The sequence below is a fragment of the Oenanthe melanoleuca genome, chromosome 1A (assembly GCF_029582105.1).
Source record: "Oenanthe melanoleuca isolate GR-GAL-2019-014 chromosome 1A, OMel1.0, whole genome shotgun sequence".
NCBI classification, from domain to species: domain Eukaryota; kingdom Metazoa; phylum Chordata; class Aves; order Passeriformes; family Muscicapidae; genus Oenanthe; species Oenanthe melanoleuca.
In genome coordinates, this window is record NC_079334.1 from 24,657,467 (window position 1) to 24,682,773 (window position 25,307).

The 25,307-nt window shown below is 43.3% G+C and overlaps 1 protein-coding gene across 1 annotated transcript in view; it reads left to right on the forward strand.

Moving 5' to 3' along the window:
• The window catches only part of GRIN2B (glutamate ionotropic receptor NMDA type subunit 2B), a 200,355-nt gene that overhangs the window by 16,049 nt on the left and 158,999 nt on the right, over window positions 1–25,307 (forward strand). Inside the window, exon 2 of the mRNA XM_056516421.1 lies at window positions 17,276–17,704. Within this exon, the coding sequence (XP_056372396.1) occupies window positions 17,294–17,704 (411 nt within the window). The 5' untranslated portion in view covers window positions 17,276–17,293. The remainder of the gene's footprint in view (window positions 1–17,275; window positions 17,705–25,307) is intronic.

The following is a 25,307-nucleotide window of genomic DNA, read 5'->3' on the forward strand; positions in this document are numbered from 1 at the left end:
TTTTGTTTTTTGGAGGAATAAAATAGTCTAATTTTTAAAAAGTGTGCAGTTTTGACAGGCATGGGAAAATTTGAAGCAAGAACTCTTATCACAGTATTTCTCATCCAGTTGCGCTTAAAAAATTCTTCACTTTTTAATATAAAGCCCGTTTTCACATGTTAGGCTATTTCATACATGGAAATATTTTACACCTGGAAATGTTAACTTCCTGGTCTGCTTTTAAGACTGAGTGCATTTCCAAGTGAAAGGAAGAGGTGAGGATAAGAAACAGAGCCATTAGCTGGTGCAGTATCTCAGCTGGTGGCTCCAGTCTTTCTGGGTGAATAGCTGTGTCGACTGTGATGTGAAGAGCATCCCAAATGTATTTTTTGTGATACCTGTTTGGAGGGCCATTTGCAATAATAGGTGCTTCAGCATAGTTCCCTGTAGGACAGAGACTGTGTCCTGCTGTCACAGCTAGTTCCTGGACAATTTTAAGAGGAATTTCAAAGAGTGACAGGAGCCCAGCATCAGAAAAATGAGTTTTGCTGCAAATTTGTAAGGGCACAAAGGCTGAAGCACTGTGTGCAAGCTGTGCTGTCCTGGCCTACAGGGAAGACTCAACCTGTGGTGAAGATAGGAGCCAGGTAATTAGGGTCCTCCTATCTGACTTTTCCATTAATTGGCTTTTATTTAGTTAATCAAGAGCTGTGGTCAGTAACGTCGTTTTGCTTCCTTGCCGCAGCAGTTTTTTCCTGCAGCAGTTTTTTTCTGCAGCAGTTCAGTGGTCTGGCAAGCCCACCTTCACTGCTGGTTGAGGATAACATGTCAGGCTGTCTGCTGGAGTGGCTGAAATGCAGGCACAGGTTTCCTCCTGCCCTGCCAGCTGCCCATGGTACCTTCTCACAAGCCTGGCAAGCTGGGCTTGGACAAGTCTTAAGCAGTAGCAGGATTTGTCAGAGCCCATGAGCAAGTCAGTCAGTCTTCTTGTGCTGCTGTGAGCTGGGATGATGAGCACTGTACAGCTGTATTCAACAATCACACTTTCTTTTGTGCCTGTGAGGTGCCACTTTCAGCTGATGATGCCATAGAATCATACTTACTCTTTACTTGGTCTTAGCTTTCAGAGCTCTAGCCTTGGCATTCTTCAGTGGTTTGGCACTGAAAGAAAGCAAGCAAAAGCACCATACAGAGCAGAAAAGCACTTCACAAAGCATATTCTGATGAAGTCAGCTCCTTGAACAGCTGCAACAAGGACAGCAAAGCAGCCAGAAATACAGAAAGGAGATATGACGGGAGATTTATGCTGGTGAATCTATCGGAAGATCTGCAAGATCTGTGCCTAGAGAAGATCTCAGTGCTGTCTTATTTGTGAAACCCTCATCCCACACTTCCAATGGTCTGCAGCCATGGTTAGATTTGCAGCTGTTTTATGTGATGTGGGGTTTTGGATACAGTAAAATCCCATGTCCTCTGAAACAAGAGGAGTATATTGATTTTTCCCTAGATTTCTGTCATGGCCTTCCACTTCTTATGTATTTATTTATATCTATTTATTCTTTTTTTGGAAGTAGCTACTCGGTTCATGCAGTTTGTAAGTTGTCAGTGGCAGTGCATTGAGTCAACCATATGCCCTGGACCTGTGGAATTCTTAGGAGGAGCTGTAGTACTTCTGGAGTTCTTGCTGGAGTATGGATGGTGGTGAGGAACTTGGTCTGAAATTCACTATAGCAGAGGAGAATATTTTTGCCTTTGTTAGTTTTAGAAAACCTAAAATGTTACATTATACCTAAATAAATATATATATATACCTAAATAAACTACCCTCTAAATGCCTTCATTCTAGAAATGAGTGCAGCATTGGTGTACCACCCTTCTGCTTTCTTGAGGGATGTGAACTGCATTGTGTGAGATCTTTGCAGCAGCGTGTGTTCTAATTCCTGAAGAAGATAATTGGCATATCCACCTTCCCCTTTTCTCTAGGTTGCAGTGGGAGCCAAAGTCCCTTTGTGCCTTTCCTCTAGCCTGTTTCTAATGTTGCTAATATCCATTGACAACATTTTTCCCTGCCAAGTGCTGCAGGTTGGAAGGACTGGTGACACCCACGGTGAATCACTACATGTTGATGTATTTACTGTACCTGTTGCTCTGTAGAAGCTTGAGATCTGAACTCTGAGGTTTTAATGGCTCCCTGCCAATCAGATTAAATATTTAGCAGCAATAGGTTCTGGGCATCACGTTTCTGACAGTGTATTTCATGCATCATTTGCTATAAACATTGGGAGATTTTTAGCTACTGCTTGCAAAGTAACTCCCTCTCCACTTTCTCTCCCATTATTATCTCTTCTTTTCATCATCCCTCTCACTCCTTTCTTTTCTTCTTGTCCTCCCTTTCTCTGCTCTGCTGTTTCCTTTCCCTTAGCTTTTATCCACTTTGTCTGATCACTGTTCATGGGTACATGGTGCAGTGCACCTGGCATTGATGTCAGACTGTGATGGGATGGAGAGACTGCCAGCACCTAATTGTGCATGGTCACCTCCTTGGAGAAATGTGAATTGCTAGAGGAAGGGCTCAGGCTGATGGGCTTCTTGGGGAGTGGGAAGCAGCTGAGGACAAGAAAAGGCAAAGCATCTCTGTCATCCCTTTCTCTATGATGCAGATCTATCTGCAAGAACTACCTGCTTTACTCTTGGCACATCTGCCAGTTGCTCTGAGACTGTAACTATGGGGCAGTCCTTTTCTTTTTAGTCCCCTCCTGGCTGGAACTTTTGTAGGGAAAGTGTACAGTCATTCAACTGAAAGTGTGGTCACATCCATCCCCATGGCATCCCCCTGTCTCACCAGTTGTCTGCTTGCAGCAGACTTCTTTGTCTGACATCTAGTTGGCACCGTGATGCTGGGATGAGGCCCATCAAAACCAAAAATCCAGTGAAAGTTATAAAAAATAGCAAGGGGTATCTCGAGGTGAGGTTTCAGCATCAGATAGTATTTTCTGTAATGGCAGAGGGTTGTCTCCTGGAACACAGCAAACAGTAGGGAAAAGACAAGGACCTTCCTTTGCTTCTTTCAGGTGCTGGACAACAGGTACAGGTTTCACTGGTACAAAGATTTCACAGGTACAAAGTAGAGTTGTCTGTTGGTCATCTGAGTTTCCAGGCATGATGCCTAAGGAGATGGCCCTTTAGAGGGGCTCTGCAAAACAAGAATTAGAGCTGCCACTAATGGTTGTTCTGGGCTGATGCTGGGTTGGGGAGGGTAAAGTCTTCTGGGCAAGTGAGCTCTGTAGGCAGGCTGGTGCCCTGCATGTTTTGTGCTGCAGAACCTTCCCTAGACCTTGCCTTTCTTTCACACAGTGCTTGTCTTGCTTTGGTGCTGTTCACTGTAAGCTGTGGTCAGATGGTTTGACTCCTCATTACCCTGCTCGCTTGACTCTTTGGTACGTGCATCTTTTCCACTGCTCTTGCTCTAAATGTGTTGTCTGCTGAACATGTCATTGCAGTCCCAGAGGGAGCCTGTGGTTCTTACTGTCTCCATGTTTGCCCTGTGTGACTGCTGCTCCACATTCCTGTCATCTCACATCTGGTATTCAGCCCCAGCTGCTCCAGCTGTCCTGCACTGCCAGTTCAGGAGATGTTTTTTTTTTTTAGTGCCAGGGCAGGTTTTACATGCATTTTTCTCTCCCTGCTGTGACAAGTCCAAAGCCATCTGGTGAAGCATCAACCTCTCCTTTTCACATTTCTGTTGGCATGGGACACATCCCCTGTCCATGCCAGTGGGCTTGAAGGTGTGAGGGAGTCAGGACTGATGTTACCAAAGGGATGCTTAGGAAGATGCCTTGCTCTGAAGGCTGGAATGTGTGTGTGATTATTTTTATGAGGGGACTAGAGACCCTCGAGGTAGAGGTAATCCATAGATCACAATACTTAGAGAAGATGTAACTTCCTCTTCTTCTTCCTGATCCAATGGGCAGTGAAACCTTTCTGGCCATGAATCTGCTGGGCTGGGGTATGGCAAGCCAGAAGGTTTGAAGCAGGTACTGGGACATTTGGGAAACTGCTGCAGCAGAGATAGGGAGTGGAAAACGCTTGTAAATTTTGTAAAACAGAATAGCTAGTGATGAAAAAAACAGACTTTAATTTCTTGATTTATTTCTCTCTCTTGCTCTTTTTTTCCCTCCCTCCCCTTCCCATTGCTCTGGGCCTCTGCAGTCCATTCCCTGCATCTGGTGGCTTATTTCCCTACAGATGTCATCTTGGCAGTAACTCAAACCTGAGTATCTCCCTTAGGGAGTTGATGCACTGCCTGAGTGCTTTTTCTTTCCCCAGTGTCTGGGTATCTGATATTTTGGGTTTGAGGCAGTGGTTTTTCTTTTTTTCTTTTTTCTTTATTTTTTTCTTCTTTTTATATATATGCTTTTAGGCAACTGCATTTTATATATAAATAAAAATTTTAGCAGTGGGGGGAAAAGCTGTAAGGTAGATGGATCTGGAGTGGATGATTCCTTAGCTGCATGCCTGGGTAGATGGCTCACCTGGAAGGGCTGCACAGCTTGCCCACCAACTCACCTCAGCTCCAGGGCTGGGAACTCAGCTGTGATCTCAGTCCTCTGGTCTCTTTATTTAGGAAAGAAGGAATGGTAAATGGGTATTGTTTTTTGTCTTGCTGAAGTACCCCAGGACTCTGGATGAAGTGGTGACAGGGCTGTGCTAGGAATATGGTCAGGGAGGTGCAGGGTCCCTGAAGTTTGCAGGCTTTGAAGATGAACAAGAGGAAGGGGACCCCAGAGCAGCACCAACAATGTAGTCAGTTGATAATGCATAAGTGTCTTATTTGTTCCAGCTTTTCCCCTTCTCCCCTGAGACAAATATCTCTAGGAGTGTGGCAAGAGGCTTCTCTCTGGATGTGTGCTCTGTATGTAGATTGTGAATTGTGAACCCCTTCCTGTGGTTTCCAGTGCCTCACAAAGGTGCTCACACCTGTGCAAAGTAAGTTTAAGATGCTGCCACATCAGATCAGAGGGGCTTTACAGCCCTCTGGCACAGCAGTAGTGGAAATGAATAGTGCAAAGGCCTCTGAGAATTTTAATGTACTTTGGCATTTTCATAAATAGAACAATTGACATGGCTGTGTGCAGAAATGCCTCCTGGCTTGGAAACAAGGTCCTGACACAGTGTCATCCTGAACAGGGCACCAAAGCAGAACTGTGTCAGAGAGGTTTTGCAGGAAGCAAGGGTGGTGTCTAAGGGCTGATATTTAAATTTTTTTTTTTTTTTTTTAATTTGAAGCTGAGAACCCCATGGGGCTGAAGTTCATTTCACTGTGGCCTGACCTGGCCTGGAGAAGAATCAAAGTGACGTTGACACAAAAACCCCAAAGTGAGCATAGCCCTAGGAGTTTAGAGGGGGATGAGTGGTGTGCTTAAGGCATTTGGAGAGACAGTTCATATAGACAACTGGGTTTGCTTTATGTGCATCATTTTGGGGATGAGTAATATTTGCAGCATATAATCTTTGGCTGTTCAGGATGTCAATATTGTATACAAACAAGGGTGAGACCTAGGAGAAGACTGTTGCTCACTGACTGCTTTAACATGGTGGTTATTTGCCACTTTAACTGCAGGGTTGTATAAAAGTCCTTCAGAAGGCAGGATTGGTACCTCAGTGCTATTGCAGCAATTCAAGATGGGCACTGTTAAGACAGCCCTGACACTACATCCACTGAACCCCTACCCACTGTCTGAGTGGTGCCTCTTCCTCCAGCCCAGAAACAGCCCTTGGGAGGGAGAACAGCTGCTTTGTGCTGGGTGCTGGCCCCTGGTGTAGCAGTAATGTTTGGTTTTTCTAACTTAGAAGCTGATTTCCTTCAAGGGCCATACTAGATGTAAGAGCTCCTAAGATTATTTTTTGTCCACACTGCAAAGCCTAGGGACTCTGGTCTGCCCACCTTCCTCCAGAACTATTTAAATCCATGCTCTCCATTTTGAAGACCCATGCCTAGGAAATCTCTTTTTTGCCTTTCTGCAAGTGAGCTGAAATGGAGCTGGTCTTTACATTTCCACTGCCCAAAAGCTGCTGGAGCCAGAACTCCTGGATCTGTGTCAGACCCTCAGGGCAGATCCCTTGATGAAATGGGAGTTTTCTAGGCCTGGTTTGAAGTTGCCTGAAGGATGGGTCTTGGTGCTGAGAGGAGCTGCAGCTCCATCCCAGGCCCCCATTGCAGCTCTGCCTCCCTTGCCTAAGCTCCAATTTGCTCTTGCTCATCCTTGCCAGCAAGGGAACTCCTTGGGACTAGGTGAAATATGTCATGAGTTTAGATGTTTTTGTGAGCATAAGCTTAACAAACCTGCAGTTGCTAACACATTTCATCAAGAACTACAGATCAGCAGTGTTTTGCAATTTGAGTCAATGTGGCAAAGTCGATATTGAGTACCAGGAATTAGGTTGGCAGTTGCCAAGTATTTGTGGTATTACAGGATTTCCTTTCTCTCTGCTCCTAGCTAAACTAGGATTTATTGTCCTCAAGATCTTGGACATACAGGTTTTTAATACACTCTCTTGGGATCCTGTGAGTAATGTTTGGTGTGATCTCACAAGAAGACATTGCTGCCTTCGGGTAAGTGCAATGGAAAGTAATAATAATAATCTCAGCTCCTGTAGCTTCTATTGCTTGAGAGTCAAAATTACTTTAAATACCATAAATAATTAAACATCCCAACTCTGTGAAGCAGAGAAGATGCATCTCCACTTTTCTGATGAGGAGAATAAGGCAAAGGATGAGAAAGAAAACAATGACATTTACACTTTCAAAAAATGCTTATTGGTTTAGATGGTGATATGGAGGTTTAGAAGATTAGAACAAGACTTCACTTGTTGTGGCTTGTTCCCTCCATGCTTTTAAGATTTAAGCACAGGCAATGAATGGTGCGAATACAAGTGAGAGAAGAGGTAACAAGGATGGACCAAAAATATGACAGGTGCTTAAAGTGAGAAATGGAGCCATGAAGAACAAAAAATGGATTGGAGAGAAATGATGGATGGAGAAGCTGAGAAGGGTGGTAGAGTAGGACATACATTGTAGCTTGAAGGAAGCTGATGGGGAATATTGAAATACTGATTTATATTTTTTTTTTATTACTAAGTCCTCATGCTATTTTAAAACTGAACTGATCTTAAAGCATAAGTGAGCCAGGGCTACATTTTGCCCATAGTATTTATTTTTATTTGCTGGTATTCAGTATTGTGACAATTGTCATGTTCTGGTCATGTTCTCTCTTACTCTTGCTACTAATGCTTCTTTTTCCTGCTGCAAACATAAGCTATAGTGACTTATGTGTAAAGAAGATGTGATCCAAAGGAGCTGAACTGCACAGTGATGAAGTCAATGGTGGAGCTGGGCTGGGAGTTGGCATGGGCTGGTAGCTCCTCACATGCATTCACTGGCATGAGGAGGAATGCACAGCTGAATGAGCTACTGGGAAAGGTGCCTGAAGTAGCCAGCATCAATGAATTTGAGAGGCTGGAGGAAACAAAGAACAGAGGGGGAAAAAATGCATGGAAATGGCATTCAGCTGAGCCAAATCTGGTTAGTCTGCACTGGACTGGGTCTTCCCATCCCTGTCCCTGAAGCATCAAGAGCCAAACCTGGCTTTGCCTGTGTGTCTTTCCATCACTGCAACTCTGTAAATGTGATTGAGTGCTGAGAAGAGGGAGAGGTCAGTGGCTGCTGGGCTGGGTCCCTCCAACTGGGAGAGCTTTCTGGACACTGTTGATTGAAGGTCTCAGCAAGATGAATTGGCCCTGACCTGTCATACAATTGCAGGCACAGCATGGTCTGGTGCACAGCACTAATGTACTGTGAAAGCATATTGAATCCAGCTGCTTGATGGCTGGCCCCTTCCTGGTCACTGAACTCAGGAAGTTAGGGAAAGGGAAGAGAGTTGGGTTGGAAGGAGAAGAAAAATGAGACTACCAAAAATTTTTCTGATTTGCAGTTATCAATTCTCCAGCTATCCTGGCTTTAGTGCTTATTGTAAGGATCAAGTTTTTCTAAAGGGTTAAGTGTTTTTTAGGATGCTTTTGAATAGGGAGTGTACAGCTCCACATATCTTGAATGGCAGGTTTTAAGTGTCACACATTTTCCTCCCTTATTATCTCTCCTGGGTAGAGTTATTTTCCAATAAGTAATGACAACAGGAACATATAAGTCCTTTACCAAGAATCAGAGTGAAGAGAAGGGAGGGATCAACAGGGAGGCAATTACAAGGAAGGAGACTCAAACCAAAGTTTTTCTGGCTACTCCTCTATAATTTCTAGTGGCTTGACCAGAACCTGCCTTTGACTCTTCTTAGCTTCAGTGGCTGTGTCATGCCTCTTTCCACATGCTAAACCCATTGTCTCTGTCCCTTTCACTTCCAGATTAATTCCCTGCCTTATTTCACAAACAAAGCTGGCACTGTCACAGGGTCCCTTAGTGACTAAACCTCACTTTTCAAAATGCTACCTGGCAGTGGAGAGCAAGACGCCATGAAGCCCCTGAGGGATGCTGGTGGGCTGTGAAATGTGGCCCATCCACGTCTGCAGCACTGCAGCTTTGTCCTGGGCAAGCTCACAGGATGCATCTCTGTGTCCACCCCACTACTTCCCCTTAGCAGCTCTTTTGTCCTCACCAGGTCTTTGTGTTTCAGGCATAAAGTCACCCTCTCTGCCATTTCTTCTGTCTGTAACACCTTCATAAGAGTCTGATCAGGCCTGGTGAACCCTGGCACTCTGCTTTAGGGCTGTTTCAGATTTGCTGTAGCAGTGCCATCATGAGCAGAGGCGGTGCATATTATCTTCTACCTTGCCCCTGCTGCATGGGTTCCAAAACTGAAATGTGCACCCATGAAGAGCTCTCTTAAGGGATGGGCAGCTTTGTTTTAAAACTGTATCCTGTGTCATACATTATATGTGAGAAGATAGGCAGCAAACAGGATGTGTCCAGAGTGCAAGTGCAGTTTGAGGCTGTCTCCCTCTGACGCAGATGTTCTTTCTAGAATTCCCAGGCTTGTAGAAGAGGGAATCACTCAATTTTGGCCTAAGAAAGGAAATATTTTCTTTCCTGCTCATTGTACATGTTAAAAAACGATTCTGAATTGGCTTTTACATTGTTTGCATCTGGCATCCAAATAATTTAACACTGACTCTTGATGTGAGACTTTGAGTAATCAATGGGGTTCTTGGTACTGGTGTGGAATTTGGCAGCTGCCTTCAAGAGCCAGTCCAGACTGTTTATCTGCTCTGTGTTTTCCCTTTAAGGAAATGATGCAGGGAATAAGCAGGTACTGAGTGAGGTGCATGAGAGAGTCTGGGAAATGGGAAAGTCCTTCCACCCTTGGAAATAAAAATTCTCCTTGTTTTTTAAATTTTGAAGTTTATTGTATCAATCTGTCAATGCACAAAATGCAGAGTTGATTAAAGGTGAATAGAAAACCTCAAATTAATACATCAAATAATGAGAAATGCCAAGGATGTGCTTCACCAAACCATCCAAGTGAAGTTAAATGTGCGTTTCTCGTGGTTATTAATGGATTGGAGGTATTTAAATCCCTAGCTTTTGGAAACTGTGGTCTTTAATATCCTCATGTTATTAATGTGCTGTCGATTCTTGCTTGGAAATGAAAATTGGAAGTGGAGAATTAAGAAAGGAAGGAAGGGATTGTCCAATGGATTTTCAAAGGGCTTCAGTTCTATTTAAGAGGCAAACCCCGTGTTGCTCTGCACAGCATTCTGCTTCCTGTTTAAAGTGAGTCTTGCACTTCAGGAGGCAAAGCTGCTTTCAGCCATGCTGAAATCCTGTGGAGGGGCCCTGCATGCAGCAGCATGTCCCTTGATTTGGATGGTCTCTCTCTGAGCTGAGGTTCATTCTGAGGTGGGGCAGTCAGCAGTTGCAAGTGGGAAATGGTGTGTGCCTCCTAAGCCTTGAAATCCTTTGTTTCAAGCAGAGCATACACTTGCATGGAGTGACAGCTGTGGCAACTGAGCCCTCCAGGTGGTGAGGATATTTCAGTCTCTGGCAGGAAGGACCTGTCTCAACCCTCTAAACTTCTCTAAGCGGGATGCTGGGGGAAGGGTGAGATCCTGGCAGGGGAATAGTGGCTCTAGCCTGGCTCAGCAAGCCAGGCTTGCAGAGAGAGGTGCCTGTGCCAAGCCTCTCTGCTCTGGCATTTAGAAGTTGGCACTGGGCAATGCCAGACTGACCTGCTGTCTCTCTTAATGGCTTTTGTGTGTGTGACACTGAGTCCTGCAGCTCTGCACGTGTGTGCCAGTCTGGGTAAGCAGGTCAGACCCACTCCTTTGCTCCCTGCCCAGCCATTTTCTTCATTCTCCTTCACTTCCTGATGAAGATCCAAGGGGACTCGAATTATGAGGAGCAATAAACACAGCTGAACTTTAGCAGCAGCACAGGCAAGTCTCAAGGGGTGATCAGATAACCTCCTATAAGCATTTTCACTGTGGAAACGGTGAGTTGAGAGGGAGAAATGGTTTAGGCTGAATGAAGGAGATATTATTAAAGCTACAGGATAGCTGAGCAAAGGGAAAATTTAGGCTGAGTTTAGGGATATGTTTCAAAATATGAGCCATCTCCTAGCAGTGGTAATCTTATTGTTTGAGTTGTTTCAGAGCAGGTAGTGTGCTAAAGCAGGTGCTGTAGACAGTAATCCTGAAGTGACTGGGGAAGGGCAAGGCTATTAAGCAGAGGATTTTAATTTTTGATTTCTATGAATCATTTGGTGTTGGTCTCAACAGAAGGTTGCAGGCTGTGGCTGTATAAGCTATCAGCCGTGATATGTAAAATATGTGGGTGGGAGGAAGTGGGAAGGACACTGGGAACTTACCCTTGGGCAAGCTTAAAATAATGAGACATAGTTCCTCATCTATTGGGAATGATATGGGTCTAATTGATGATCAAAGCGTTTTTTGTACTGCCTTAAGTGCAGGGAGAGAATTGCTCTTCTTTGCATGGGGTAGAGAAGGGGAAGCACTTTTTCACCTTATTCTTGCATACACCTGTTGGATAGATGGAGGCAAACTAGCCTTTGATGTATCTGAGTCAGGGAACTCGGTTTAAGACTGGTTTAATAAAGAAAGAACAGCTCTGAAGAAAATAGAGAATAGAAGTAAACATATGTGCTATTTTCCACCCAGTGTCTATGAAAAGAGAGCTAACAGTGAGGTAATGAGGGAGCTCCAAGGACTTTGAAGGCTTTGGCTAGGGGTGTGTGATGCATCCCCCAAAAGAACAAGGCTGACTTGGGAGAAATAAAGGAAAACTGGAAACATTTTGTATGTTAGATAGAAATGGCTCCGTGGGATGTTACAGGCATGGACAAAGGTACATACTGGAGAGGGAGTGATTATGAAGAATAGAAAGAAGACTGTCCAAAAGACCTCAGAGGAATGTTTCTGCTACTGTTGTAGGAGCATTTACAGCTAAGAATGATAACATAAGTGATGGCCAAAGCTAGTTAAAAGAAATTAAACCATATCAGATTTCATCTGAAGCTGCTGAAATGCCCTTGGAGAGCTTTTAGTCAGGGTCACCATAATAAACCCTTTTGGTCCAGGTGCTGGATTGTTGCATTCACCCCTGTGTATGACACTTTCCATTGTCTCCAGTCTCTGCCATCTTTCTGCTCTGAATGTATGGAGATTTTCCTGCAGCATCATTCATTCTGTTCATCTGCACCTGAAGTGTACAGGCTCTTTCAAGACACATCTATCGTGCCCCAGATCCATCCTCCTCTTCTTTGTGTCTGTTGACAAAATTCCTGGAACAACAAGGCTGTGAGCCAGAAGAAGATTTATGGGCAGTTATGTCACCTATGTGGTAAGCAGTAATATGGGAAACAGCAACACAGGAGTTGTCAATGTACAAATAGCCTGGGCTGAAGGTGTGGTAGGATAATAGTTAGCAGGGTTAGAAGAAGAGGAATGCCCCTTCAGGGGTATACAATATGCAGCATGTCTACATTGCAGAGTAACCATGAGATTGGGAGGATTTCCTAAGCTGAAACTGGATCTTCAAAAATCACAGAAATGGAGAAACTTAGGTGTAAATTGTGGTATGATTTATAACTTTAAATCCCTGCTCTTAGGGGTAACAGCTGATGAGGTTCCTGCCTTTTTTTTGTTTTGTTTTGCTTATGGGCCTTTTCAGCTCTCCCAGTTTGCCCATAAGGCAGGTAGACAAAAAGATCAAAATGTCACCAGTCTTCTGTCATTGGTGAATACAGAAATAGCATTTTTCTTTGATCTGGACATGTATTTTCTTGTGTGACAGGCCAGTACCCATCTAATGCAATGCTGACTTCCCTGCAGCTTCTTCTAGTGCACTAGTTCTCTGGTGGTGTGTTGGATACTTGACCAAAACCACCTTTGAGGGTTGTAAAGTATTTCACAGGTGAGATGGATTTCTTCCTACCTCTAACTAGAGCCTGAAACGTAAGGATTGCTTTTGGGTTCATTGTCTGATACTGCTCAAGCTGTCAGAGGAATGAAGGCAGTGTGAATTATGATGCTATCAAAGGTGAGCAAATGCCAAAGGGCAGTGGTGATGTCTCACACTGGGTCTTGCAGGAATCTGTCTTTAGGTAGTGAAGGGACTAAGGGTGGTGATCATGGTGAGGCCTGGAATTGGGCTAGTGATGAGAGTAGGGTTGGGAATTAGCATTGCAGCTGGTACAGATACAAAATTAGCTGTTGAATTCTGTGGCTTGAAGTCTAAGCAGTGCTTAGAGCATCAGAGGTCTCAGTGAGCAGAGCCCAAAAAACACTGGGATAGGAGCTTCCTTGTGGTCCTCCAATGAAGCATAGGAGGGGGCGGCTGGAGACAGGCTTTTCATTCTCCCATGTGGAGCTGATATCCCTGTGAAGTTCCCTTTGGTGGCTAGAAGCGTTGTTCAGCCTTTTGTCCCAGGCATTGTCTTCCTCTTAATTAGGAAAGCTGCCTTCAAGACAGCTTTTTGTCTGGAACTGCAGTATTGCATGACTTCCTTTCCTCTTGCTGCCTTGAGCTTGGAGATTGGGTTTGGGGAGCCTGCAAACACTCTTCCTAGAGGGTATTGTGCAAGGCTACCTAGAGGGCATGATTGCAGCAGGAGGAGGTACCAGTGTCAGCACACAACAGAATATCCCCAAAAACCTGTGACCAGCCCTTGTTCTGCCTCAGTTTCTTCACTTGACCTGTAGATGGCCTGGCTTTGAGTACACTGCTGGAGTAGTAGTCTGTTTACAGCTAGCCTGGTTGAATGCACAGTGACCTATTTGTGTGCTTTCTGTATTTTGAAATATCATCCAGAAATATCTCTTAATGCTGAGCTGTATTTTGCCTGTGCAGCCTAATAATTTTCTATTAATACTTATCTTAGATCTGATCCATATAAAAGTGCAGTGTCAAGTAAGGTTCTCATGATATTTTTAAGCAATCTAACCTTTGGTCCTGGCTAAATTCCAATTGGAATAATTACTGTCTGACTACCTACATTCCTCTTGCATTTTCAATTGGAGAAGTTAGCTTTCACTTCCCATTTTGAAAGTGATTGTGTAACATTGCTCTGCAGTAAGTACATGCTTCATTCCTCTACAATGGTGGATATATTTTATTGGTAAGTAAAATAAGATTATAGAGGTATAATGATTTTACTGGCATGTTTATACCTAAATATAGATATGTCTGTAAAACCACTTCATCTAATGGCCCTACCATATATTATTTTCTAGGGAGTCAGAGACAATATAGTAGTGTGCAGTAATGTGTAAAGGATTTTATGTACCAGTCTGGAGTTTGGGATTTACTAAATTGTTTTGGAGTGCCATAATCACAGAAAATACTTCGAACACTGTGTTGCCACACACCACCTCTAAAGGAAAATCCTGCTCGTGTAAAATACTTGGTAATAAAATATACTTACATGTTTTAATAATCATTCTTGACTGGTGAAATTATACTGTAAAATTATTAAAATTTCTTGAAATGACAAAGGGTATTACAGCTATAGGCTTGTGAGGTGCATATGAATTTCTTTGTGTGTGAATTTCTCCATCCCCCTTTTTCAGTGGAAACAGGAACACACTTAGAAGGAGGTCTGTGTGCTTACTTGATTGAGTACCTTGAACATTTGCACCGTAGAAATTATGGACAAAACTTATTGCTCTGTATTGCAGAAATACATTTTCACAGTAGTTCTGGGGTCCTCTTAACCTGATAAGTCTGTGGTGGGTTGTCTTGCCTTGTCTCTGCTAGCACACATTCAAGAGGGGCTTGCAGTGGGCCAGACCAGAGGAGGAATGTGAGGCAAGGTTGGTGTTGGAGTGCCTGTCCCTTTCTCTAACAGCTAGCACATGAGCAGATGTGTGAAGAGTGGCTACTGATGTGAACACAAGTCAGCCCCAAGGAGGAAAGGGATTGTAACACCCTGAGCATCCCTGATTCAGTCTTTGAGCAGCTCAGCCCTGTGCTGCCTTGTGAGAGCTGAATGGTGCAAACCACGCTCAGCCCTGGCTTGGGTATGATTTTTTTATGTTTTCCTGCCTTGCCACATCCCCAGCTCCCATCCTATGAGGGAGTCCAGCCTGGCCCTGGGAATACCTGCTATTCTCTTAGGAGAACACTGCTGTCTGGCACACAGACTGCCCAGGGAGCACCTGAAAGACATTGTGAGCATGACAGATGTGTTATGTGTGAGTGAGAGATGGAGAGAGATGTCTTGGCTTGGGTACAACACAGGCTACCTTAGCACTGCTCTGCCTGATCCAGAGAGGGCTAATGGCTGAGGATCCAAATTGGAGATGGCAGGTTGGCTACTGAGCCACAGACAACCTCCTCTTTGAAATAGTTTCGTCCTAGTCCTGGCTGCTCCCTGCATATCTGGACAAAGCCTGAGGATCTGGCACTGCGCAGATAACTCCATCTTTTGTTGAATGGAAAAATCTGCCCAAGTGGGACACAGACACCCAATAGATTGGCACCTATGTGCTCTTTAAGATCTGGGCTCTCTTCTCCTGCTTGCAGGTAGATGCTAGGGATTTATTGGCTTTGATGCAGGTGAAGAGCAGGGAATGGGTTTCTTGGCTGCCGTTTTTCCCACTGGGAGCAGCATGTGCTTGGGCGTGAAGGCTGACAGCTGCCATGACTGCCTGCATAGCTCCTGCTTGAATGCTGCCTGAGCCCTGGGTTGGAAGGCCCTGCAGATTATTCCTGGTGGGAAAAGGGCTGGCAAAAACCCACACTCTCCTCCCTGGGCATCACAACTAGCCATTGCCTAACCAAGCGTAATATACTGTATGAGTTGATGCAGAGAGACCACAGCAGACATATTTTAAGAGAACAAATATAGCATTTAAGTGAGTGAGCAAGAGAGTGAGAGACAGAGAGTGCATAGAGTGCATTAAAGTTAATAAAGCATTGCAGAAATGGGGACTGCATTTCACTGTGCAGGAATCTAATTTAGTGACTCGTAATTGGAGGATAACAGTCATACTGGAATGAAGTTAACTGTTCATTTTGCCAAACTCTCAAAGTCTCTTGGTTCTCCTTGTGAGCATCTCTCAGAAAGTGAATCCTTCAGAGAGTTTAGAATCGATTGGTGCTTCACACCCGCAGTCCCTTTCAGCTTCTTAAGTGGATTTGGTTTCTCTGGTGCATATTTATTATCTATTTTATTATCTGCTTATTTATCCAGTAATCTCAATGCAGGATACAACCTCTCTGCTTAGCATGACGATGAGGGAGCAGGTGTTGAGCCTGTGTATTCTCCTGGGCAGGGCAAGATGGGCCTCTTGGGCCTTTTCCCTGAGGGTGGCTGGTGTCAGCTGGGGTTGTTTTTGGGCTTCTTGCTTCCACATAGTTTTGCCAGCATTGTCCCTGCTGCTGTGGCTTTCTGTTAATTTGATAGAGGCATGTGTAGCAATGAACAGCATGGAATGGTCCCATTGCTGGACACCCAAGACCAGAAGTGTAGCACAAAGCAATGCAGGGCTGGTGTATTTATTTCAAGTGTGCCTGGTTGCTGAAGAACAGAATTATGGGCATGAGCAGCTGAGCAGGACCTGTTGTGTTGAGGGAAAGTCTTTTGTTTGAAATGCCTGAAATCTCCTTGGGACATCGGTTTGGCCCTGGGTGGGCACACCAAGCAGTGCTACCTCCCACAGGTGTGGTGGGCAGATGGGGGGACACTGCTCTGCTCTCTCTGATATTTACACTGCATGGGTGCTGTAAGAACTAGTTCACTGGTGTTTGTAAAGTGCCCTGAGGATGAAGAGTGCTGAGGAAATGTGAACTATTATTAAAGCATGACTGAATAAAGAAAGAGTGAGGAACAGTCCCGCAGGGAGCTGTCCCACTCAGGCAGGGGCTACAGAGATGACCTCATCAGGTTTTTTCATTTCTATGTTGTGACTACAAAATAAAGTGGACATGCTCAGGGAGAAGATTTATGTAACATGCCTGGCTGTAGTAGCTGAGGGTGAACCCATTGTAAGCTCTGTTTGCATTTCTACTTCTGTGCAAACACAGCTGTCATATGGACTTGGAGGATCCTGATCCAGTTTTGGCCATGGCCGCTGGGGAATTTTGAGTTTGTGTTCCTGTTTGGGATTTTGTTTTTTTTATTATTATTATTTTTTTTTTTTTTTAAGAATCCTGTATTGGTGGAAAGCATATGGCTGGCTGTACTACACAGTGGAGCTGTGTGTCCTGGTGGTGGTACAAAGGTTGTATGTAATGGACACACATCCATACACATCCAGGGACCTTGCACATTTCTCCTCACTTTATTCTGCTGAGTAAGGAAAAGGGAGTCCCTGTCTGCCTTGTCTTCTCAGTCTCCCTGCCTGTAGGTCCAGCACAAGTCCAAACTGATCACAAGCACCAGCCATTCCTTTGTGTTGAGGGTGAGCACTCAGACACGGGCTTGACATAAGCAATTAATTTCACAAAGACAGCTGATCAGCTGTCAAAGGACAATTCTCTATCACTTTTGACTTGGGTCTCAGAGTGACACGGGACCTGAGAGATGACATGATCCCATTTTCTGCTGACAGCTGTTCTCTTAAGTGATGGCAGACTCTGAAGTAGGGGCTGAACTGGTCTGACTCCCAACTTGAACAGAGCCAAAGGGCCAGGCATCAGACTGGAAGGATTGTTAGGAGGGGAGCTAGTGGCTGAGCAAGATCAATGGATCTACCTTGAAGGCTGGGTGCATGATTGACTTGCCAATTAATTACTTTGTTTTGCTTCCCCCTTTTTTCTTCCTGTCAGGGAGTGTAAGAGCCGAAGATGAGGCCCAGGGTGGAGTGCTACTCTCCAAGGTTCTGGCTGGTGCTGGCAGTCCTCGCAACGACAGGGAGCGGGGCCCGCGCCCAGAAAAGCCACCCGAGCATTGGCATCGCGGTCATCCTGGTGGGCACCTCCGACGAAGTGGCCATCAAAGATGCCCACGAGAAAGATGACTTCCACCACCTCTCAGTGGTGCCTCGGGTGGAGCTGGTGGCCATGAACGAGACGGATCCCAAGAGCATCATCACCCGCATCTGTGACCTCATGTCTGACCGCAAGATCCAAGGGGTGGTGTTCGCTGATGACACAGACCAGGAAGCCATTGCCCAGATCCTGGACTTCATCTCCGCCCAGACCCTCACTCCCATCCTGGGCATCCATGGAGGCTCCTCTATGATCATGGCAGATAAGGTAAATTTAAATGAGCTTCCTTCTTTTGCAGACCTGTGGATGCAAACTTATAACAAAGAGAAGTATCTTACTCTGTGATCCTCAGGTGGTGTCTCATGGGGCCGAAGCTTGGGGGATTAGACAGCTTCAGATTCAAAGACAGATTAAAAGAGCTAACTGTGTGTAGCACTGCTGAGAAGAGCCTATTAATCATGTGGAATTACCTGCAACAGAGAAAAACTGAGGAGGGAAAGAAGCAGGTAGAAAAGACCCACAAAAGAATCAGCCCTTTTCTTCTTCCTTAAGAAGGGTAAAGAGCCTCTGACAATTGTATATTTTTTTTAAGGTTTTATTTTTGCCTCTGTTTTACCTTAGAAGAGCCAGAGATCATAGACTGGATTTTTTTCCTACATGTAGCTGGAGGACATTGTGGTATTTTCAGGGATGCTTAATACAGCTCTTACATCTTAATTGGAATATAATTGAATCTTTAATAAAGCCATCCTCTCTATAAAGTGTTCATTAGCTCCTGAAGTTAAATAGGTGTTAGCTTAAGTGACTAACCAGTCTGAACCAGTCCAGGTAAATCTTTCTTTTTTTTTCCACTGTGCTACTTTATTCCTTCATGTCCCAGACATTTCATTGTTTTCCCAGGCCCTACCCAATCTTTTAAAGAATTATTACACAAACAACATCCTGCTACTGCTTTTGAACAGGGCAAGATGCAGAGAGAGGGTAGCATCTTCGGCCAGCTTATAACTTAGTAGATCCTCCATGGGGTGCAGGTGGACCTGATACAAGTCTCCCACCTTTCAGGAACAGCACATGCAGCAATTCACACCTGAACGTGCATTTGGCCAGATAGTGTGACTAACAGTTTCCTCAGGGCTACTGTTGGCCAGTGGGAACATGTGAGAGAAGCTGGCTGTCCCTTTCCCTGCAGGCTTGAAGCCAGACAGTCAAGGCCAAGGCTTTTATTGAGAAGACCCTCTTGACTATTCTTTCTGCATCCCAAAGAAGTAAACAGGGACAAAAGCTGACAGCCTTTTTCTTTAAGCTGGCTCTTAAGTGAGTCTGAGACATTTAACTAGGCAGAATCAGACCTAATTGAATGAAGGCTGAGAACTGACCTGGCCACTGTGGCAGCTTTTCCTCAGAAAGTGATTTAGTGAGCTGAGAAATCCAGGCACATTCTGTTTTATCTACCTTGCAAGAAAATAATCCAGTGCAGGCTATCGAAGGTGCTAACAAATTTTCTCACTCTTTGACCAACTGTTCAGTTGCCAAATAACACACAGTTAGTATGCAGAGTTATTTTTTGTATTGGCCTTTAAACTGAAATAGTCACTGAATAATCACAGGCCTTTTTTCTCTCTCTCCTTGAATAGTTGCACAAGTGCTGAAGTGACACTGCCCCATTCCACCCACAGTGAAGCTTTTCTGCCTTGGAGGCCAGGCAGGCAGCAATGCTGCAGCTTGATGCTCTCCTGCCTGGTGCCTTGCATGGTTATCTGTCTGTGCAAAAGAGGGCTGGAGGCAGTGCTCAAGTGCTGCACTTCACACTTGGGGTGACATTTTGCATCTTTGAACAAATGTACGAGTTACTGGCAGAAGAGCTCCTAAGCACGGGAAAAAGGTCCTTGTGACTTTGAACATGGCAGGCCAAATTCTGATTTCAGCTTCCTGCAGTGTAAATCCAGCACAACCCCATTGCCTTTGGCAGGATTAGATCAGATTTACGCTGCTGCAATTCAAAGAGAAATTTGGCCTATTGAACTTGGAAAAGATTTTTCTTTCTACCTGTCCCTAGTCTCTCCTTGGGAAGGCAGCATCTCCTGCCACTGCCCTGTGTACCCCACTGGCTTGCTTCTAAAGAGTGTTCTGGCAGGCAGGCAGCCCACAGGGAGCTCAAAGGTGGAAGCCTTATGAATGGAGACTTCTGTTTTACCAGACTATTTTTTTTTTTTTTAATTTTTTTTTTCCTGGTAGTTTTGCAGGCAGGAGGTTTGCAGGTTAATACAAAATCTGCAGTTTTAAGAAAGGCTAAGGTTTATTTGAAAAATAATTTGAAAAGGCTGACCTTTACAACTTCTGATCCACAGTTGTGTAATCTTTAATGGATAATATATATTTGATGAATTGAATTAAAATATGGTAGAGAGTAAATACACTGAAATTCTATGAAAAATACTAAATAGCCTGGTAAGTCCTTAAGCAATTTATTTTCCATAGAGGGCCTTGACAGAGGCTTTGCTTTCAGTGACTCTTCTTAGTCATGTTCTTTGTAGATGAGTTGTGTGGTTGAGGTTTGATCCTGCAAGCACGGATTACTTCTTTCAGCATCCCCTCAACGCCCACAGCAGTCAGCTGTGATTGAACTTGCTCAGGATTTCACAGGTTCAGATCTGCACTTACAGCTTCGTTATGCTCCCCATGTGTTTGTGATCAGTAGTGCCAATGCAAACCTAAGGAATGCTAGAAACCACTAATGCCTTGGTGAGACAGATAAACCCCTCTTTGCTGGACTTAAATGCAAAAAAACTCCCCAGTCAAACCACCTTTCCTGGAGTAGCATGTGAAATTCTGTTTCACCTTCAGTGAGGGTGTAGTAAGTGTTCTATTAGGAAATGTGGGTCATTTGTAAAAAGGGCTTAGTAATGTGCCATGCAACTGGTAAATTGAGACACAAAAGGGCAGGCAAAAAGGAAAAAAAATTAGTATTCAAGCCCAAATTTTATTTTGTCCTGTATATAAAGACAGAAATATTGTATAATATGCACTGTAAGTTGGCTTTATCTCATCTAGAAGTTTGCTACCCACCAGCTGGAGATCTAGACATCAGTGGTAATGGAGGCACCACCTGAGGACAATTCACCCCACCCAATTCAGGGTGCAGTGAAATGCTCATGTGACAGTCCTTTGTCTCCCCACTGATTACTGAAGGAGGCTGTACCTCAACATGTTCATGATGCCTCAAGCTAAATGCCATGAATCCTGCCCTAGGTGTGACATAGCAGGTGGAGGTATGTTGCTGAAAGTGTAACATCTTTTTTCCTGATTTTGTTCAAACTCACATTCTTTAATATTGTATTTGATTAGATTTTGTAAATAATATTTATGTAGTTTTTTTTCCCTGTGTTTTGCCTTTTTCCTCTGAAAACTAAGTATACAGGAATTTACACGTTTTGGCTGTTTTTACTCCTTGTGCTCATGTCTCTTACTGCACCTGCTTACCTGTTGGAGAGTGTTACAGCTAATCTCTGGCTAATCTGGCGTGAGAAGGATGTGACCAGATGATCTGTGTGCACAGTGTGCTCTGGGTTCAGTTCCAGGGAAGCAGTGAAGCAGAGACACGTGGCGAGCCCCACTCGAGCTCTGGAGAGGCTGCTCTGCTGACGGAGAGCTCTGTCACAGCCAGCTCAGTCCCTGGAGTTTGATAAGCATGCCAGCAGTGACTCCAAATGCAGTGAAGAGCAGCAGTCCTTTTGTTGGGGCTGAGTGGCCTGGGAGTGATGGCTAAGGGGGTCCAACAAGACCCAAGTTAGTTTCTCTCAGAGGAGCAAGGCTCTGGGACAGGGTAGAAGAGTCCTCTCACTGTTTCAGCCCTGTCAGGAAGCACCTTACTTTGGTGCTGATTCCTTGAAAAAGATAGAGCAATAGCATAATCTCAGCAGGACCTTTGATGAGAAAGGAAATAGCACTGATCACTGGTGATCTCTGTTTAATCGAAAATAGATGAGATGGAGAGGAGAGAAATGTGCACCACCACCAGTGTTAGGTTTCTGTGGTCTGAAATATTTTCTTGTGGAAGCTTGCTGGTCCCTTCAGTTTGCCTGATGTTGCTGCAATGACCTGACTTTGAACAGCTTTATGTTTCTTGATTTTAAGCATTAGTTTGTATTGTCTAGAGACTGCAATGCACTTTTGACCAGACAGCATATCTGCTTGCTTTCCAGTGTTATAAAATAATTTCTTGTTTTGAAAGCAGAAATTAAATTGTATGAGGATGCCCTGTGTTAGGAGACTGATGGTGAGAGTAAATCTTCAAGACTGCAAACCAAGCTTCAGATAACCACACAAACTAATCTCTTGGGTTGCAGATCTGAAACTGGAAATCTGGACTAGGCTTTTCTTTGTTATCGTTTCCATATTACCTAAAATCAGTTCTGCCCAGAGCTAGGAGGTAAAGGAGTAGTCACAAAATAAAAAGGAAATAGCATTTAAGAATGTACATTTCTAGGTATCTGGAGGGAAGGACGAATTGTTGTTCTGATTTACAAAACTTACTGTGCTGGAAACGATTTAGCTTCTTGCCAGAAAATGACCACACCATTTGGCTGATTGGTCCATCTTGTAATGACAGACTATTTATTTGTTTTGAAATAACAGAAAAAGGCAACTTGGTGATAATGAATGCATAAAAGGTAAGAACACAAAGTGATTTGGGTTCTCTTATAGCAGAGCTGCTGGCCATCATTTTTTTCTGGAACTGTTCCTCATTACCTCTCCACAGTCACATTATTTTGCCAGAGCTTCTTGTCCTGTGCAGCTTCATAGTAACACAACAGTGCACAGGCAGAAGAGGAAAAAACTGTTGGGAGAAGAGGATGGTTATGTTTTCCCAGGTGAAAATCAGTCTTCTGTGTCTCTGCATCCCTTGCTGTTTTCTCCAGGGCTTGCCTACACAGGGATACACGCAGTGGTGCATCAGCATGCTGATGGAAATAAAATGGTAGGAAAGAGTGATCAATTACTTGGCTGTGCCAGTAATACAATTTGGATAAAAGCTGCATAAAACTAACTTGAAATTTAAAATCTATTCTAGGCCAGATTCTCCTTCCTTTTTTTCACACCAACGTTGAGCTGGCTTTTCTCTTACTCCCTCAACTATCTTATTATTTTTTCCATTTATACCAAAGTGTTTCCTCTGCCTTTTTATCCCCACTTCATAAATCCCTGCCCCCTTTATTTCTGCTCTCTGTAAAATTTCCAAGATTTGTTGTCTCTCTCCTTCAGTGCCAAGGGTTGCTGTGATCATTCAGTGTTTGGGCCATGCTGCTGCCACAGTCATTTCTTGGGTATTTTGGTGGAAAGCAAGTCCAAAGCTGGACCATGGGGATAAAGCACCAGGGAAGGAGAGTAGCTGCTGGCCAGAGTGCAGCAAAGTATTGCTGCAGGTACAGGGAAGCCAAAACTAGTTGGATAAACTGAGCACCTAGATACACACTGAAACCAGGACAAAGTCAAAGACACTGGGACAGTGCTGCTAAAAGCAGAACATCTGTAATTAAAAGGAAAGCACTTTCACTCTCAGGTTTTCAAAGGTTAAGTAATAGGGATGCATAGGGAATGAAAACCTCATTTTTGGGTGTAAATCTGTTTCATTTCCATTAGGGATGACATCTGAAATTTTTCAAGCCCTTGTGTGAAGGAAATTCAGTTAACAAAAAAAAAAAAAAAAAGAGAAAATTAAAAAAAGATTTAAAGTTTTCCCTTTGAATGGATTATATGAATCAAAGTAAAATAAATTCCAAACAAAATGCTGCTTAGAAGAGGGGGGGAAAAGGCACATTTTGATCTGTAGGCATTGAAAGATTTTTATCCTTTTTTTCCTCCAAAACAAATTTATATGCAGTTCATGTAATTTCACAAAGTGTTTTCATTTCTCTGAAACTGCATTTGATGATAGTAATAGTTTAAATGTTTCTTAAACTAATCTAGTGATTAGCAAAGATGAGTTTGATTTTTAAAAATTAAATAAAAAAGAAATCAGCAGTTTGCCTCCAAGCTCTTAGTAATTTTATTAAGGACATGATTAATACACTTCTTTTGCTTTTGGTACTTTGTTTCCTTTTGCTGCCAAAATAAAGCTCTCTGTAGCTCACAAATAAACTAAATATCACGTGCTCTCAAATTACAAGTCTACTGCAGCGGTTGGGCAAGAAGAATAAAAGGTAAGTCACAGAGACATAGACAATAAAACCAGTATTGTATGCCAAAGTTGTTTTTCTCTTGTATACACATGTAATAAAAAGCCAGGTGGGTCTGTAATTTATGTTTACATCTGTGTCTAATCAACCCATACAAAATAACATTTTCTTTTATTCATGTAAAGAAAGGGAGTATGGGCAGCATATTTTTGAAAGTTTAACACCTGAGCATTTCATTAACTATTTTTATTACTTTACAAATAAATTGCAGCACTTAAAAACCCTCAGATATTAGGAAACCTGGAAATGAACTTTTAAGAGGTTTAACCTCTCCCCAGGGCCATTAAATCCTTAAATGTGAACTCTCATTTTCTAAACAAGAACTCAAGTACTCTCACCAGTATTATTCCACTGAAAATATTACTTTTTGAAGAAATGTATATTTTTTATTAATTATCCTATTAAATTTTTTTTTTAATTTTTTTTTTTTTTTTTTTTAATTAAGGCTTTCCTCTACTTCATCTCTAATTTTATTGGGAGGAACTTCATTTCAAGGCTTTCACTTTTTCTGGAATATTGTTTTCAAGAGTTACAGGAAAAAAATGTGGAGTTGATTACTTTCTTTTTGGTTTATTGCTCAAAAGCAACAAGAAAGCCTCTTTTTATAAAAGCAAAGAAAACAGAATTCTTACAGAAGTGTAACTTCCCATGAAATATCCCTATTGCTTTTTCCCTCCTAATAATTTATACTGGATGTACTTCATATTTGCCATGAGCCTTGCACACGTGATGCTTGAAGGTGTTACCCGAGTTTGGGTATCACAGAATTGGGAAGGAAAAAAAAAGTGGGAGGAAAGCCTGATACCCTGGTGAGACTCAAGCCCTGCTGAGATGGGATGCTTCTGGGCAGGGGCAGTGCTGAGGGAGAGGATGGCCACAGAGGTGTGGGTGCCTTCCTTTTAGCAGAACTTGTCTCAGGCAACAAATGTCAAGCAGAAGTGAAGTCTGGTTCCTTTACATCAGCATTCTGTAGCTATTTATAAGCTGTTTTGTTTCGGGTCATAGGATGTTTCCTCCAGGAGTACAGAGTGTTAGTTTTCTTCTGTTATAGTGGTGTTTTCTTTTGAAGACCTTTCCTTCCCTAGCTCTGCTTACAACTTCTGCAACTCACCTCAGGTAAAGAAAAGGTGAATTAACCTTGTCACTACTATTGCTTAAATGTGATGTTGCCACTGTCTACCTGGAAATAGAATTGTTGAAGTCTCTCTGAGGAAAATGTTAATTTCCACCCAGCTTAGACATGAGCATCTGTGAAAAATGTCTTTCTTGATAGAAGTTTAACCTTGATTTTCACACTAATGGTGGAAGCTTGATGAGCTTTGACCGATAGTTATTTATAATCTTTATCACAACCCCTTTCTTTCAAAACAAAAAAAAACTAACAAAAAGGTCTTAAATCAATTTGTGCCATCCCCAGCCGGACAAGGAGATTAGTTTCTTCAATCTGGACAGGCAGTCCTTTATTACAACCCCAAGCAGTAACTTGTCTCACAAAATCTAAATTAATTACACTCAAATTTTTGCCTGCTCTAAACTGGCCTCAAAATGAAATTGAAAACACTGAGTGTGAAATTGCCCGATGCTGCTGCTTTAGATCTGCATGTCATTCCCCAGTAACTGCAGGACAGAGAGAA